This window comes from Chiloscyllium punctatum, chromosome 20, assembly GCF_047496795.1.
Source record: "Chiloscyllium punctatum isolate Juve2018m chromosome 20, sChiPun1.3, whole genome shotgun sequence".
Lineage (NCBI taxonomy): Eukaryota > Metazoa > Chordata > Chondrichthyes > Orectolobiformes > Hemiscylliidae > Chiloscyllium > Chiloscyllium punctatum.
The window spans coordinates 89,353,760-89,367,779 of NC_092758.1; the positions used below are offsets into that span (position 1 = coordinate 89,353,760).

Below are 14,020 nucleotides of genomic sequence, written 5' to 3' on the forward strand. Positions count from 1 at the left end.
TAAGAGAACACTAAAAAATACATAATGTAGGTCTGCAAATCTGGATAAACCCACAAGTCGTGACTCAGTGGTTAGCACTGCTGCCTCAGAGCACCAGGGACCCAGGTTCGATTCAAGCCTCAGGCGACTGTCTATGTGTAATTTGCACATTCACCCCACATCTGCATGGGTTTCCTCTGGGGCTCCGGTTTCCTCCCATGATCCAAAGATGTGCAAGTTAGGTGAATTGGTAATGCTAAATGTGTTCAGGGATGTGGAGGTCAGCTGCATTGTTTGGGTTAAATATAGGATAATAGGGTAGGAGAATGGGTCTGGGTGGGTTACTCTTTGGAGGGTCAGTGTGGACCTGTTAGGCGAACATTGTTTCCACACTGCAGGGATTCTATGATTCGAAGTAAAGGATTTACCTGATATCTGCTTGATGTACTTTCTTCAACATTTCTTCAATCTTTGCAGATGGTTTCTGAAAACAATAAATTAAACATGTGATCATGAAACTGATGTGATGATAAACGTGGAGATCTGAAGCAGGGGTGATTCTGATTCCAGGCATATGTCCTGGAGACTAACAGTTTAGTAAGACTTCATGGGAGTTGAAGTTGTAAACAGGAAATTGAAAAGAACAAGCTCACAAGGCAAAGTACCTCCAACAGTTCCACAAATTACGTGCCTAATTTTACTGCAAAATTCAAGAATTCACTAACGCTAATGTAAGTACAAGGAATGGCAAATTTATAACATTTTGACTTTATATCAAACAAATGTGAATCTTTCCTCGGAAAGCCAAGTTTATTTTTTTTAGGTCTTATCACCATGAAGGAAAGTAAACTATTCAACTTAAATCATGCTCAAGGAGGGTTGGTTGTGGCTTTTACCAAGTCCCTGAGCTTGGCAATTTTTTTTCCAATATACTTTGCATCTCTGTGTATTTGTCAACTTTTTCATGTTCACAATTATTTTCAAAATTGTCGATGTAAAATTGTAATTACAGCTTCCAACCAATTACATTGGAAATATTTCAATTACATTGGAAACCAATTACAATTCCTTATGAGAACACAGAAATGCAACTTTATGAGGATATGATTATATCATGCAAACGCAGTGCTTAATTTTAGTCCTAGAATCTTCAAGGCTAAAAACAAAATTAAATTAACACTGATTAAAAGGTTGTTGTAGTTAAGAGATCAAAGATAATTTTGTACAAAATAAATAATTGTTGAAAAGCTAATATTTTGAAAGTATTTTCCGTTATTTGGTTTTACATATTTAAATAAACAAAAATACAATGGTCAAACGTTCAGATATTGAGATATAAATATGCCTAGATTTGCTTACCTTAAGCAATGGTTGTATTTGAGCAGAAGATATATTTACAGTCAATAATCTACCATAAAATAAAGGATTCCTCCTAAAGTGCTCAATTAAGTTATTAGTAGCAATTTCGGAATCCATTTTCAGGAAAGCCTATTCATTAAAATGTAAACAAAATCAATATTAAGCAATTCTCAGAAGAAATAAAATAATTTACCATTTATAACAGCAAACTAGGAAAAAAAATTTGCTTTATTACCTGTTGCAAATTCTCATTCACTGCAGCTTATCCTCCTCACATCTCAACATTAAGTCCATCTACCCAATAGCAATTACAGTAGCTTTGAAACTTAAGACTTCAATACAGTACCCTCCCACAAATCATTCAATTATCGATATACATTTCAAGGTGTCACCTTGAAATACATTTAACTTGAAAGTTTATGACTAGAGTTATAGAGTCAGAATCATAATCATACAAAATGGAAGCAGACCCTTCAGTCCAACTTGCCTATATTGACCAAGTTTCCCAAACTAAGCTTGACCTGGGTTGTTAGTAAGATTTTAGAGTCTATTACTGAGGATGATATTGCGGAGTTATTTGGAAATGCATGGTGAAACAGGACTGAGTAAGCAGTCAAGGGGCGGTCATGCTTGACAAATCTGTTCGAATATTTTGAGCAGGTAAGAGCAAGTTAGACAAATAACAAAGTGGACGTGATCTATTTGGATTTCCAGAAGGTGTTTGACTAAGTGCTCCACAGGATGCTGCTAAATAAGATAAGAGCCCATGGTGTTAAGGGCAGGTTTTATGCATCTAGGTTGCTCTCTGTTTGGTATTTCTGTGGAGCAGCCTTTCTTAAATCAGTTGGTTTGAAACCAACTTTAACTAAAGGGGGCCAAGATTCAGCTCAAGTCTGGGGTCAATTAGTAAAGTTGACGGGACGGCTGATTTGTAATGCAGAGTAACAATGTGTGTTCAATTCCCACACTGGCTGAGGTTATCATGAAGGACTCTGCTTCTCAACCTCACCTGAGGTAATGACCCTCAGGTTAAACTACCACCAGTCCTCCCTCTCCCTCCCTCCCCCCCCACCCCTCTCTCTCTCTCTCTCTCTGCAAATAAGAGAGAGCAGCCCTATTTCCCAGCCCTATTAGAACTATGGAGCTTTTACCTTTTATTCTCAGACCTTGAGTGGTCCTATTCAACTTGTACTTCAATAATGTCTCAAAAAAAATCATAACTGAGTCTACAACTATCAAGGATTTTTCATCTGATAGTGCCACTGGTCTTTAGCTCTTGCTGCCTAGCACAGACCAAATTAAGAATTGAGCAAAAGGGTAACTATGACTTTTCCACAGCTGGAATTACACATTAGTACATTCAAATGCACATGCATCTAATCTGGCACTTTCCTATGTCAAGCTGCATAAAGCTATAACTCTTTATTTGAAATAGCTTAAAAAATAAACCAAATGTTGCATTACCTTTTCCCCAACTTTTAAATACTTGAGAACTTTTCCAAAAGCAGAACCAAGCCTCACAGTATCAAAATCTGAAAAACCGGATGATGGCAAATTGCTGAGGACCACAACCCGACTACGAAGTTCTTTCTGAAATTAAAAAAGTGCAAACAGTATTACAATAGGAGGCAGGATGCATTGAATGCTGAATTTTTATTAGTCTCAAAACTAACAATTTGAAACAAATTTAATACTATAATGACAATTAGCTTTACTTTGCTATACATCATACAGTTCCTAAACACTTGAGAAAATATCAAGTGCTTCCTCAAAGGGAGATGGGAAGGAGGGAATACAAAAGGCAAAGAAATCTATCATTTTCTTTTCATTTATTCTTGGGATGTGCAGTCACAGGCAAGGCCTGAATTTATGAATCTCAAAGTGACCTTGAAAACAGGTTGTGAACTGCCAAAAATCATGCCATTTAGGTACATTGACACTGCTATTAGTTAGGAAAATCCAAAATCTTGACTCAATGACAAGAATAGCATGGCGATGTACCTCCAGGATGGTGTGAGAGTTGGCGGGAAACTGCAATGTGGTGATATCGTCACATGTGTACTGTCCTTGATCTTTTAGGTCGTGGAAGTTGCAGGTTTTGAATGTTTTCCAGAGGAAGGCTTAGCAAGTTACTCATGTGCATCCGACCTAAGGTACATCCTGCAGCTACAGTACGCAGTTAGTGGAGAGACAGCAAATCAAGTGGCCTGCTTTGTCTTGCGTTTTTGGTTGATAGTCACTCATGCAGGTAAGTTGGGAGTATTCAAATGCACTCCTAACTTGTGCCTTTTATATTTTAGGGAATCAGGAGTTATGTTAGTAATTGCAGATTTCCCAGCTACAGTATTTGTGTGGCTGCTCCTGATACATTACTAGTCAATGGTAACCCCATCAAACATCCCTCTAGATATTGATCGTGAAAGGGCTCAATCCTGGTTATGTTGTTAAATGGTGTGGGGAGATGGTTAGACTCATTTGTTGGAGATGAACATTGCGTGATACTTATGTCACACAAATATTATTTGCTATTTATAAGTTGCAGTCTAAATGTGTCTATGTCTTGCCGCATGCAATCAAAAACTGCTTCACTATTGGAGGAATTGCGAATATACGTGAATATCCTGTAACCAGCAATGAACATCCACAATTTTGATCTTTGAATAAAGGGAAGACCAATGATGAAACAGCTGAAGATGGTTTTGACTAGCATACTGCTACCAAAGGAATTTTCGCAATGATGTCTTTGTAAAATTATTGACCTCCAAAAACCACAATCATCTTTCTTTGTGCGAGATATTTCTCCAACCAGAATTTTATCCCACTGACTTCAAATTGACTGGGGATCCTTGACTGGGGGACACTTGGCCAAATATTGCTATGATCTACAGAAGAATGGTTCCCACTTCACCCCAGATTTCCATCCTTGTGTCCATGTTTCAGCCAAATTGTAATAAGATCTGAGCTAGGTTATACTTCAAAACCCAAACTGAATATCAGTAAGCTTATTATTTGTAGGTTAAATAAGTTAACAATTCTGGTCGCCCTGCTATTGGAAGGATCTTGTGAAACTTGAAAGGATTCAGAGAAGATTTACAAGTGGAGGCTAGTACAACTGCAACATTTAAAAGGCATTCTGATGGGCACATGAATAGGAAGGGTTTGGAGGGATATGGGCTGGGTGCTGGCAGGTAGGACTAGATTGGGTTGGGATAACTGGTCGGCATGGATGGGTTGGACCGAAGGGTCTGTTTCCATGCTGTACATCTCTATGACTCTAAGGATAATGCTGCCAGGGTTTGAGCTATAAGGAGAGGCTGAATAGACTGGTGCTATTTTTCCTGTAGCGTCAGAGGCTGACGGGCGACCTTATAGAAGTTTATGAAATCATGAGGGGCATGGATAGGGTAAATAGACAAGATATTTTCCCCAGAGTAAGGGGGTCAAAAACTAGAGGACATAGGTTTAAGATGAGAGGGGAAAGATTTAAAAGGGACCTAAGGTGCACCTTTTTTCACACAGAGGGTGGTGCATGTATGAAGTGAACTGCTAGAGGAAGTGGTGGAGGCTGATACAATTACAACATTTAAAAAGCATCTGGATGGGTACATGAATAGGAAGAATTTAGAGAGATTTGGGCCAAGGTCTGGCAAATGGGGACTAGATTAATTTGGGATATCTGGTCGGCTTGGACGAGTTGGACCGAAGGGTCTTTTTCTGTGCTGTACATCACTGACTCCCAATCCTTCCAAAATCTTTTTGATCATTGAGAGTTGACTAATTTAGCAGTACTTAGTCAGATTGTATTTTTCCAGCTAATTTGTGGACATGATATGTAAGGGCTATTTTGAAATATTTAAATAATTGTCAGTGTTGTAACTAGATTGAAGCAGTTTGATTAGCACAAATCTTCAGTATGTTGCTGAGCCCCAGAGTCATTGTTGTGTGGATTTCGTTCAGTTGTTTCTTAATGTCATATAGACGGAATCAATTTGGCTGAGAACTAGCATGTCTCAATGAAAATATTAGGATACATCACAGATGGATCGCTTGGCTCTTCAGACTGAAGACAGTTACAAATTCTTCAGCATTGTCCTTTGTGTTCACCTACTAGGCTTCACTATCACCAAGGATGGGGATGTTCATGCAGAGTCCTCCATCTGTGTTTCTTATTCATTCATCAGATATATGGGCGTCAAAGGCTAGGCCAGCATTTATTGCCTATCCCTTATTGCCCATAGAGCAGTTAAGAGTCAATCACATTGCTGTGAGGCTGGAGTCACATGTTACATACCACATAAGGATGGCAGATTTCCTTCCCAAAAAGACATCGGTGAAGCAGGAGAGTTATTTGCTTAATTGACCACCTCCATCGTGAATGACTTTGACTACAACAATTTGATCTATTTACTATATAACTGCTTGGCTCTGCCTATATTTCTCTGCTTCCATCATCTAGGATGCATTTAAATAGGAGGAATAGGAGGAAATATAGAGATGAACTAAGGTGGGAAGAAGCTCAAGGAATAGAATTGAACAGTACTTCATGCTTGTGCCATCTCTTTGAATGAGCAATCCAGTAAGTTGCATTTGACATCACTTTGTCCTCTTTCTTCCTCACTTCGCCATTTCAAGAACAATACCAGTTCCTTTGGCACCAACCTGGACTGTACAGTCTACCCTTTTGCCCAAAACGTTGATTCTCCTGCTCCTCAGATGCTGCCTGACCTGCTGTGCTTTTCCAGCACCACACTCTCGACTCTAATCTCCAGCATTGCAGCCCTCACTTTCACATTACCAATCCTGTTACAGATCCATGCATTTTTGACTTGTAGAGGGGCAAGGATGAACTCAACTGTTTTCTTCTCCCCATATTAGTTCTCCAGGTACCCAGCACAGGCCCAAACTGGCAAACATGCCCTTCAGGACTCAGCCAGCAGCCAGAAATGGGGAAATTGATGGGAGATTAAAATCCCCTCAAGAGTTCATCCTGTGTTCTTGCTACCCTCAGTGTTTCTGAGATTGTTCAACGTGGAGGATCTTCATTAATCAGCTGAGGGAAGGAAGTAGGTGATAATTAGTTAGAATTTTCCTTGCACATGTTTGACCAAATTTTCCACTGGGCTCTTCATGACCATAATTAATAAAGCTCTCTTTTACTTTGCCTGGCAGGAATAAGTAGTATTGGATGATCTAACTCGCCATCTCAATATTTGGAATTGGGTAAGAATTATCCAAACCCTCATGAAGATCCTGCCACAACTCACAGTCTTAGTGATATACACTGAAAGGGAACTATTTTCTTCAGATTGAAGCCAATGAAAGGGCAGATGTTTGGAAGAATGTGATTTTATATTAAAGCATATCAATGAGCCAAACGTATATATTATAAAAGAAGAAATGTGGAAAGCTAAAAGGGCAGAGATTAGGTGCAGTGTGCCATTTCCAATTAGCCTGAATTTTAAATGCAATAAAGACCACAATAGAATTCAGTTGTCAAAACTGAAATGGAAATTCACAAACATTGTTCTGTCAAAGATCTCTAGCCTACATTTACACTCTCAACACATCAATGCTCTACTGTATTCAATAATGGATTAAGAAAATATTGCACTTTTAAGAATTACAGTTATATTGTAATGAAATTTACACTGACCAGATTTTCTCGTTTGCTTTGTTCAGAAAATTCTAAAATGAAAAAAAGCATTTCAATGAGGTTTGCTTTCAATGCAGTTACCTTCAGAGATTGACCAAAGATTTGCTGAGTATTAAAAGTGCAACTTAATAATTGAGTTACAGTTCAAGTTCTTTCAAATAAGTTGAAATCGATTTTCTTTTCTCATTCCTTCCAATACAATGAACAACCACGACAGCGTGCAAGTGTATCATGACTAAATTAATGAACATCACCCCTACAATAAAAAAAACTCCAACATGTCAAACACATAAAAAGAAACGACACATGCTGGGTTAGAGCATAGTTTCAGTGTACGTGAAGTCAAATTATTAAATCTAGACAAAGCATTTAGTAAAAGTGGCTTCAAGTTTTGCAGTATTTAATGACGATGAAGCCAAATATAAAACATATGGAGAACCCCATCTACTGTAAAAACTGGAAATCCAGGAATTGTCAGTGATTCTATATTTTCCCACAGAGAGCAGATTTTCTGAAAAAAATCATTAATGGGACATATGTACGTCACTGGCTGGGCCACCATTTACCACCCATCCCTAACCGTACTTGAGGTTTTGGAGAGTGCTTTTTTGAGCCACTGCAGTTCATTTAGTGCAGGTAGATATACAATGCCATTCGGGAGGGAATTCCGGGATTTTGACCCAGCGACACTGAAGGAACAGTCAGGATGGTGAATAGCTTGGAGTGAAACTTAGAAATGGTGGTGTTCCCATGTATCTGCTGCCTTTCTTCTTCTGGATGGTATTTTCTTGGGTTTGGAAGATGCTGCCTGAGAAACTTTTGGTGAATTTTTGCAGTCCATCTTGTAGGTAGTAAACACTGCTGATACTGAGCATTAGTGGTAGAGGGATTGAACATTTGTGGATGGTTTGCCAATCAAGATCAGAAGCCAAAATATGAAGGAGCAGAATTAAGGCTATTCAGCTCACTCAAGGCTGATCTGATGATCCTCAACTCCACTTTCCGGCCTTTACCCCATAACCCATGATTCCCTTATGGAAGCAGGGTGACTGAGATGATAGAAAGCTTCTGGAGTGTCATTAGAAGAGGCAAGTGTGAGTATTCCATCAAGCTTGTAACTTGTAGATGGTTAACTGACTTTGGACACTCAGGTGGTGAGTTACTCACTGCAGTATTCCTAAGCGCTGACCCAGGCACTGTGTTTACATAAGTAGTGCAGTTGAATTTCTGGTCATTGGTAACCTGGACAGTAGGGGATTCAGCAATGGCAATACAATTGACTGTCTTGGGAAAGTAGTTACATTCTCTCCTTTTGAAGACTGTCAGTGTCTGACATTTGTGTGGCGCAAATGATATTTTCTACTTGTCAACCCAAGCCTGGGTATTGTCCAGATCTTGCTGCATTTAGACAAGGACAGCTTTAGTATGACATGAGTCATGAATGATGCTGAACAGTGCTCAATCATCAGCAAACATACCACTTCTACCCTTCTGTTACTGAAGCAGCAACTCCTGTAAAGATGTCCTGGACCTGATGATGAACTTCCAACAATCACAACCATCCTTGTTTCTGCTCATTTTGACTTGATCCAACAGAGAGTTCTCCTGATTCCCACTGATTCTTGTTTTGCAAGGTCTAAGGCTTCTTTATGCCACATTCAGTTAAATCCAGCATTGATGTCAAGGGCTGTCACTCTCACTTCATTTCTGGAATTCAGTTCCTTTGTATATCTTTGAACCAAGGCTGTAATGAGGTCAGGAGCTGAATGGCCCTGGCAGACCCCAAACTGGGCGTCACTGAGCAGGTTATTGCTGAGTAGATGCTGCTTGATAGCACTATTGATGACATCGTTCATTACATTACTGATGATTGAGAGTAGACTAAACGGCCGGGATGGATTTGCCCTGCTTTTTGTGTAGAGGACATACCTGGGCAATTTTCCACATTGTCAGTGTTGTAACTGGAGCAGCTTGACTAGAGACATGACAACCTCTGAAGCAGCCATCGTCAGTATATTGGCCAGAATGATTTGAGAGGCAATAACCTTTGCAGTCTCCAGTGCCTTGAAATATTTCTTGATTACAGATGATCAATCAAAGTAATTAAAGACTGTAAGGCTGGGGACTTCTGGAGGAGACTAGGATGGAGCATGCACACAGAATTTCAGGCTGATTATAGTTGGAAATGGTTCAACCTTATCTTTTACACTGATGTACTGGGTTTCCCCATCATTGAGGATGGAGATATTTGTGGAACAGTCTGTTGAATTGTCCAATAGCATTCACGACTGGATGTAGCTGAACTTCAGACTCAGGAGTGATGCATCTGTTGTGGAATCACTTGATTATTTCTTTCTCAGCACACACATTGTCTTCTGAGACCAAATGTTTAAGCATGCCTGGTGCTGCCCCTGACATGTCTTCCTGCACTCTTCAAAGGAATCAGGTAGAGGAAGAATGGGGAATGTACTAGGCCATCAGATTGCAGTTTGTGATGGAGTACAATTCAGTTGCTGATGATGGCCCACAGCATCAGTCATTCAGTCTTAAGTTGCTAGATTTGAAGTGGGTTTTTTTCTGGTACATGTGGACAACAATGATGTGTGGTGGATCTTGTACATTACAGACTGACATGATGTATCTGATTAAAATGGCAGCACTATGATATGGATTTCCTAAAGCATAAGAAATCCTTGTGCGATTTTCCTTCCTCTCACAAGATGCTAGCAGTACTGGCATTATTTTCCTGTGTAAGGTTTACTTATTAAGACTATTTTGACACCCTAATTCATTTCCATATATATATAACTGATTTCGTAAATATCTTTCAGTATTGCAGTAAATCCAATTAGTACATCTGCCCTTGAATAGAGTGGTAGAAGTTTGATTTATTGTGGATATCCTGTTAAAGAAAAATCACCCACATACTGAGGAAGAAGAGGAGACAAACTCTAAATGAACTGTCAAAGAGAAAAGAGTTTTAGTGAAGTTAAGACGGTGAGGCAAAAGCAAAAGAAAATACTGAACTGACGAATTAGTTGTGGTTTTGGGGGGGAGGGCAGAATATTAAACTTGTGAAATAATTGTATTAAGGAATAAACTAAATAATTAACTCAACTACAAATGAAACAAAACAATGTCAGTGGTCTGAAATTACTTTTACCTGTATTTCTTTTGACTTTGACCTTTTTTTTCAGTACAACAATTGGAGCTTTGGGCTTCTCTGGACTTTTCCTGCATGCAACCAAACATTTACAGTAGTACACTTCAATTCATGGTTTCAAAGGAGAGGAAAGTTGCCATGATAATAAAAGTACAAAAAAAACCAATGTTAATAATTTACATAAAATTTCATATAAATCTTTCCTCAAATTAAATAATAGGTTTTTCCAGTTACTAATAATTTTGCATCAAATTAAATGATTACACTTAGATTTCACTGTACAAACAAACATAATTAGTCATGCAGATTTTGCAAGTGATGCTTTTGTAATCCTGGCAAAGCATCTACAATGGAAGAAACTTACTTATGCTAATTAATACTCTTGAAGTCAGAAGGTTAAATATTGAAGATTTTAGAAATTTTAAATATAAACCACAAAGATTAGAAATACTCAGGGTTGAGTATTCTGGGTAATCCGAGATGGAAGACGGACAAAATTTCTGGCTGTAACAGGCTGCTCCTTTTTAGAAATACTTTAGGTGTTGGAGGTGATTTCCTCGAATTCCAGGAGCAGGAATTACTGTTTTATATGCTGTTGCATTGTTTTGGAACTTTGGAGTTGGTTGCAAACCCTGTCAGATCGAATAGATAGTTGGAGCGACAGTTAGAGGCAATGAGGAATTTACAAGAGCAAGGAGGTGTGATGGATGGCAGCTATAGGAAGGGGGGAAAGCCACAGATACAGTCACACATATGGGTTAACACCAGGAAAGGTAGGAGAGACAGGCAGGTAGTGCAGGAATCTTCTGTGCATATCCCCATTTCAAACAAGTATGCTGTTTTGGAAAATGTAAGGGGTGGGGGGGTGTGATGGATTCTATGGGGAATGTAGCACGAACAGCCAGGTTTCCGGCATTGAGACTGGCTCTAATGCAATGAGAGGTACGTCAGCTTCCAAGAGATCAATTGTGCCAGGGGACTGGTTAGTCTGAAGCACAGACAGATGTTTCTGTGGCCAGCGGTGAAAAATCAGAATGGTGTGTTGCCTCCCTAGTGCCAGGATCAAGGATGTCTCAGGGAGGAGAGGGCCCAGCAGGAGGTCATTGTACACATTTGAACCAACAACATATGAAGGGAAAAGGATGAGTTTCTGAAGGGAGAATATAGAGAGTTAGGCAGGAATTTAAAATGAGGTCCTTGAGAGTAGTAATATCTGGATTACTCCCGGTGCTATGAGCTCCCGGTGAGGATAGGAATAGGAGGATACAAGCAGATGAATGCATGGCTGAGAAGCTGGTGTATTGGAGAAGGATTCACATTTTTGGATCATTGGAGTCTCTTCTGTGGTAGTTGTGACCTGTACAAGTAGGACAGAGTGCACCTGAATTGGAAGAGAACTAATATACTGGCAGGGAGATTTGCCACAGCTGCTCGGGAGGATTTAAACTAGTAAGTTGTGGGGGGGGGGGGGGGTTGACCCAGGGGGATAGCAGTGAAAGAGATCCATCTGAGACTGGTACAGTTGAGAAAAGAAGCGAGTCAAACAGTCAGGAACAAAGCAGAGAACGAGGTAGGACTGATAAATCTAACTGCATTTATTTCAATGCAAGGGGCCTAACAGGGAAGGCAGATGAACTCAGGGCATAGTTAGGAACATGAAACTGGGATATCATAGTAATTACTGAAATGTGGCTCAGGGATGGACAGAACTGAAATCTTAATGTTCCAGGATAAAAATGCTACACAGAGGCAAGAGAGGAGGGAGAGTGGCGTTTTTGAGAAGGGGTAGCATTACTGATGTGCTGAGAGAGGATATTCCCAGGGAGGTTATTTGGGCGGAACTGAGGAATAAGAAAGGGATGATCACCTTATTGGGATTGTATTATAGACCCCTAATAATCAGCAGGAAATTGAGAAACAAATTTGTAAGGACATTTCAGTTTTCTGTAAGAATAATAGGGTGGTTATGGTAGGGGATTTTAACTTGCCAAATATAAACTGGGACTGCCATAGCGTTAAGAGAGTTTAGATGGAGAGGAAGTTGTTAAGTATGTTCAAGAAAATTTTCTGATTCAGTATGTGGACGTACCTACTAGAGAAGGTGCAAACCTTGACCTACTCTTGGAAAATAAGGCAGGGCAGGTGTCTGAGGTGTCAGTGGGGGAGTACTTTGGGGCCAGTGACCATAATTCTATTAGTTTTAAAACAGTGATGGAAAAGGATAGACAAGATCTAAATGTTGAAGTTCTAAATTGGAGAAAGGCCAATTTTGACAGAATCAGACAAGAACTTTCAAAAGCTGATTGCGCGCAGATGTTCGCAGGTAAAGGGACAGCTGGAAAATGGGAAGTCTTCGGAAATGAGATAACGAGAGTTCAGAGATTGTATATTGTTGTTAGGGTGAAAGGAAAGGCTGGTTGGTGTAGGAAATGCTGGATGACGAGAGAAATTGAGGGTTTGGTTAAGAAAAAGAAGGAAGCATATGTTAGATATGGACAGGATAGATCGAGTGAATCCTTAGAAGAGTATAAAGGCAGTAGGAGTATACTTAAGAGGGAAATCAGGAGGCCAAAAAGGGAACATGAGATAGCTTTGGCATATAGGGTTAAGGAGAATCCAAAAGGTTTTTTCAAATATATTAGGGACAAAAGGGTAACTAGGGAGAGAATAGGGCCGCGCAAAGATCAGCAAGGCGGCCTTTGTGTGGAGCCGCAGGAGATGGGGAGAATACTAAATGAGTATTTTGTATTAGTGTTTACTGTGGAAAAGGACATGGAAGATATAGGATATAGGGAAATAGATGGTGACATCTTGAAAAATGTCCATATTACAGAAGAGGGAGTGCTGGATGGCTTGAAATGCATAAAAGTGGATAAATCCCCAGGACCTGATCAGGTGTATCCTAGAACTCTGTGGGAAGCTAGGGAAATGATTGTTGGGCATCTTGCTGAGATATTTGTATCATCAATAGTCACAGCTGAGGGGACGGAAGAATGGAAGTTGGCTAACTTGGTGTCATTATTTAAGAAAGGTGGTAAGGACAAGCCAGGGAACTATAGACCGGTGAGCCTGACATCGGTGGTGAGCAAGTTGTTGGAAGGAATCCTGAAGGACAGGATGTACATGTATTTGGAAAGGCAAAGGCTGATTAGGAATAGTCAACATGGTTTTGTGTGAGGGAAAGCACGTCTCACAAATTTGATTGAGGTTTTGAAGAAGTAACAAAGAGGATTGATAAGGGCAGAGCAATAAACGTGATCTATATGGACTTCAGTGAGGCATTCAACAAGGTTTCCCATGGGAGATTGATTAGCAAGGTTAAAATTCTTGGAATACAGGGAGAACTCACCATTTGGATACAGAACTGGCTCAAAGGTAGAAGACAGAGGGTGGTGGTGAAGAGTTGTTTTGCAAACGGAGGCCTGTGACCATTGGAGTGCCACAAGGATCAGTGCTGGGTCCACTACTTGTTTATCACTTATATAAATGACTTGGCTGTGACTACAAGAAGTATAGTCAGTAAGTTTGCAGATGACACCAAAATTGGTGGTGTAGTGGACAGTGAAGGAAGTTACCTCAGATTACAACAGGATCTTGATCAGATGGGCTGAGGAACGGCAGATGGAGTTTAATTTACATAAATGTGACGTGCTGCATTTTGGGAAAGCAAATCTTAGCAGGACTTATACACTTAATGGTAAGGTCCTAGGGAGTGTTGCTGAACAAAGAGACCTTGGCGTGCAGGTTCATAGCTCCTTGAAATTAGAGTCACAGGTAGACAGGATAATGAAGGCGGCATTTGGTATGCTTTCCTTTATTGGTCAGAGTATTGTGTACAGGAGTTGGGAGGTCATGTTGCAGCTGTA

General features: G+C 39.9%; 1 protein-coding gene across 1 annotated transcript in view; it reads right to left on the bottom strand.

Moving 5' to 3' along the window:
- LOC140492256 (uncharacterized) overlaps positions 1-14,020 on the bottom strand; it is a 62,602-nt gene that overhangs the window by 31,783 nt on the left and 16,799 nt on the right. Inside the window, exons 5-9 of the mRNA XM_072591187.1 lie at positions 10,155-10,225; positions 6,992-7,023; positions 2,803-2,928; positions 1,339-1,467; positions 408-463 (exon numbers count right to left, since the gene is read on the bottom strand). Of these exons, the coding sequence (XP_072447288.1) occupies positions 408-463; positions 1,339-1,467; positions 2,803-2,928; positions 6,992-7,023; positions 10,155-10,225 (414 nt within the window). The remainder of the gene's footprint in view (positions 1-407; positions 464-1,338; positions 1,468-2,802; positions 2,929-6,991; positions 7,024-10,154; positions 10,226-14,020) is intronic.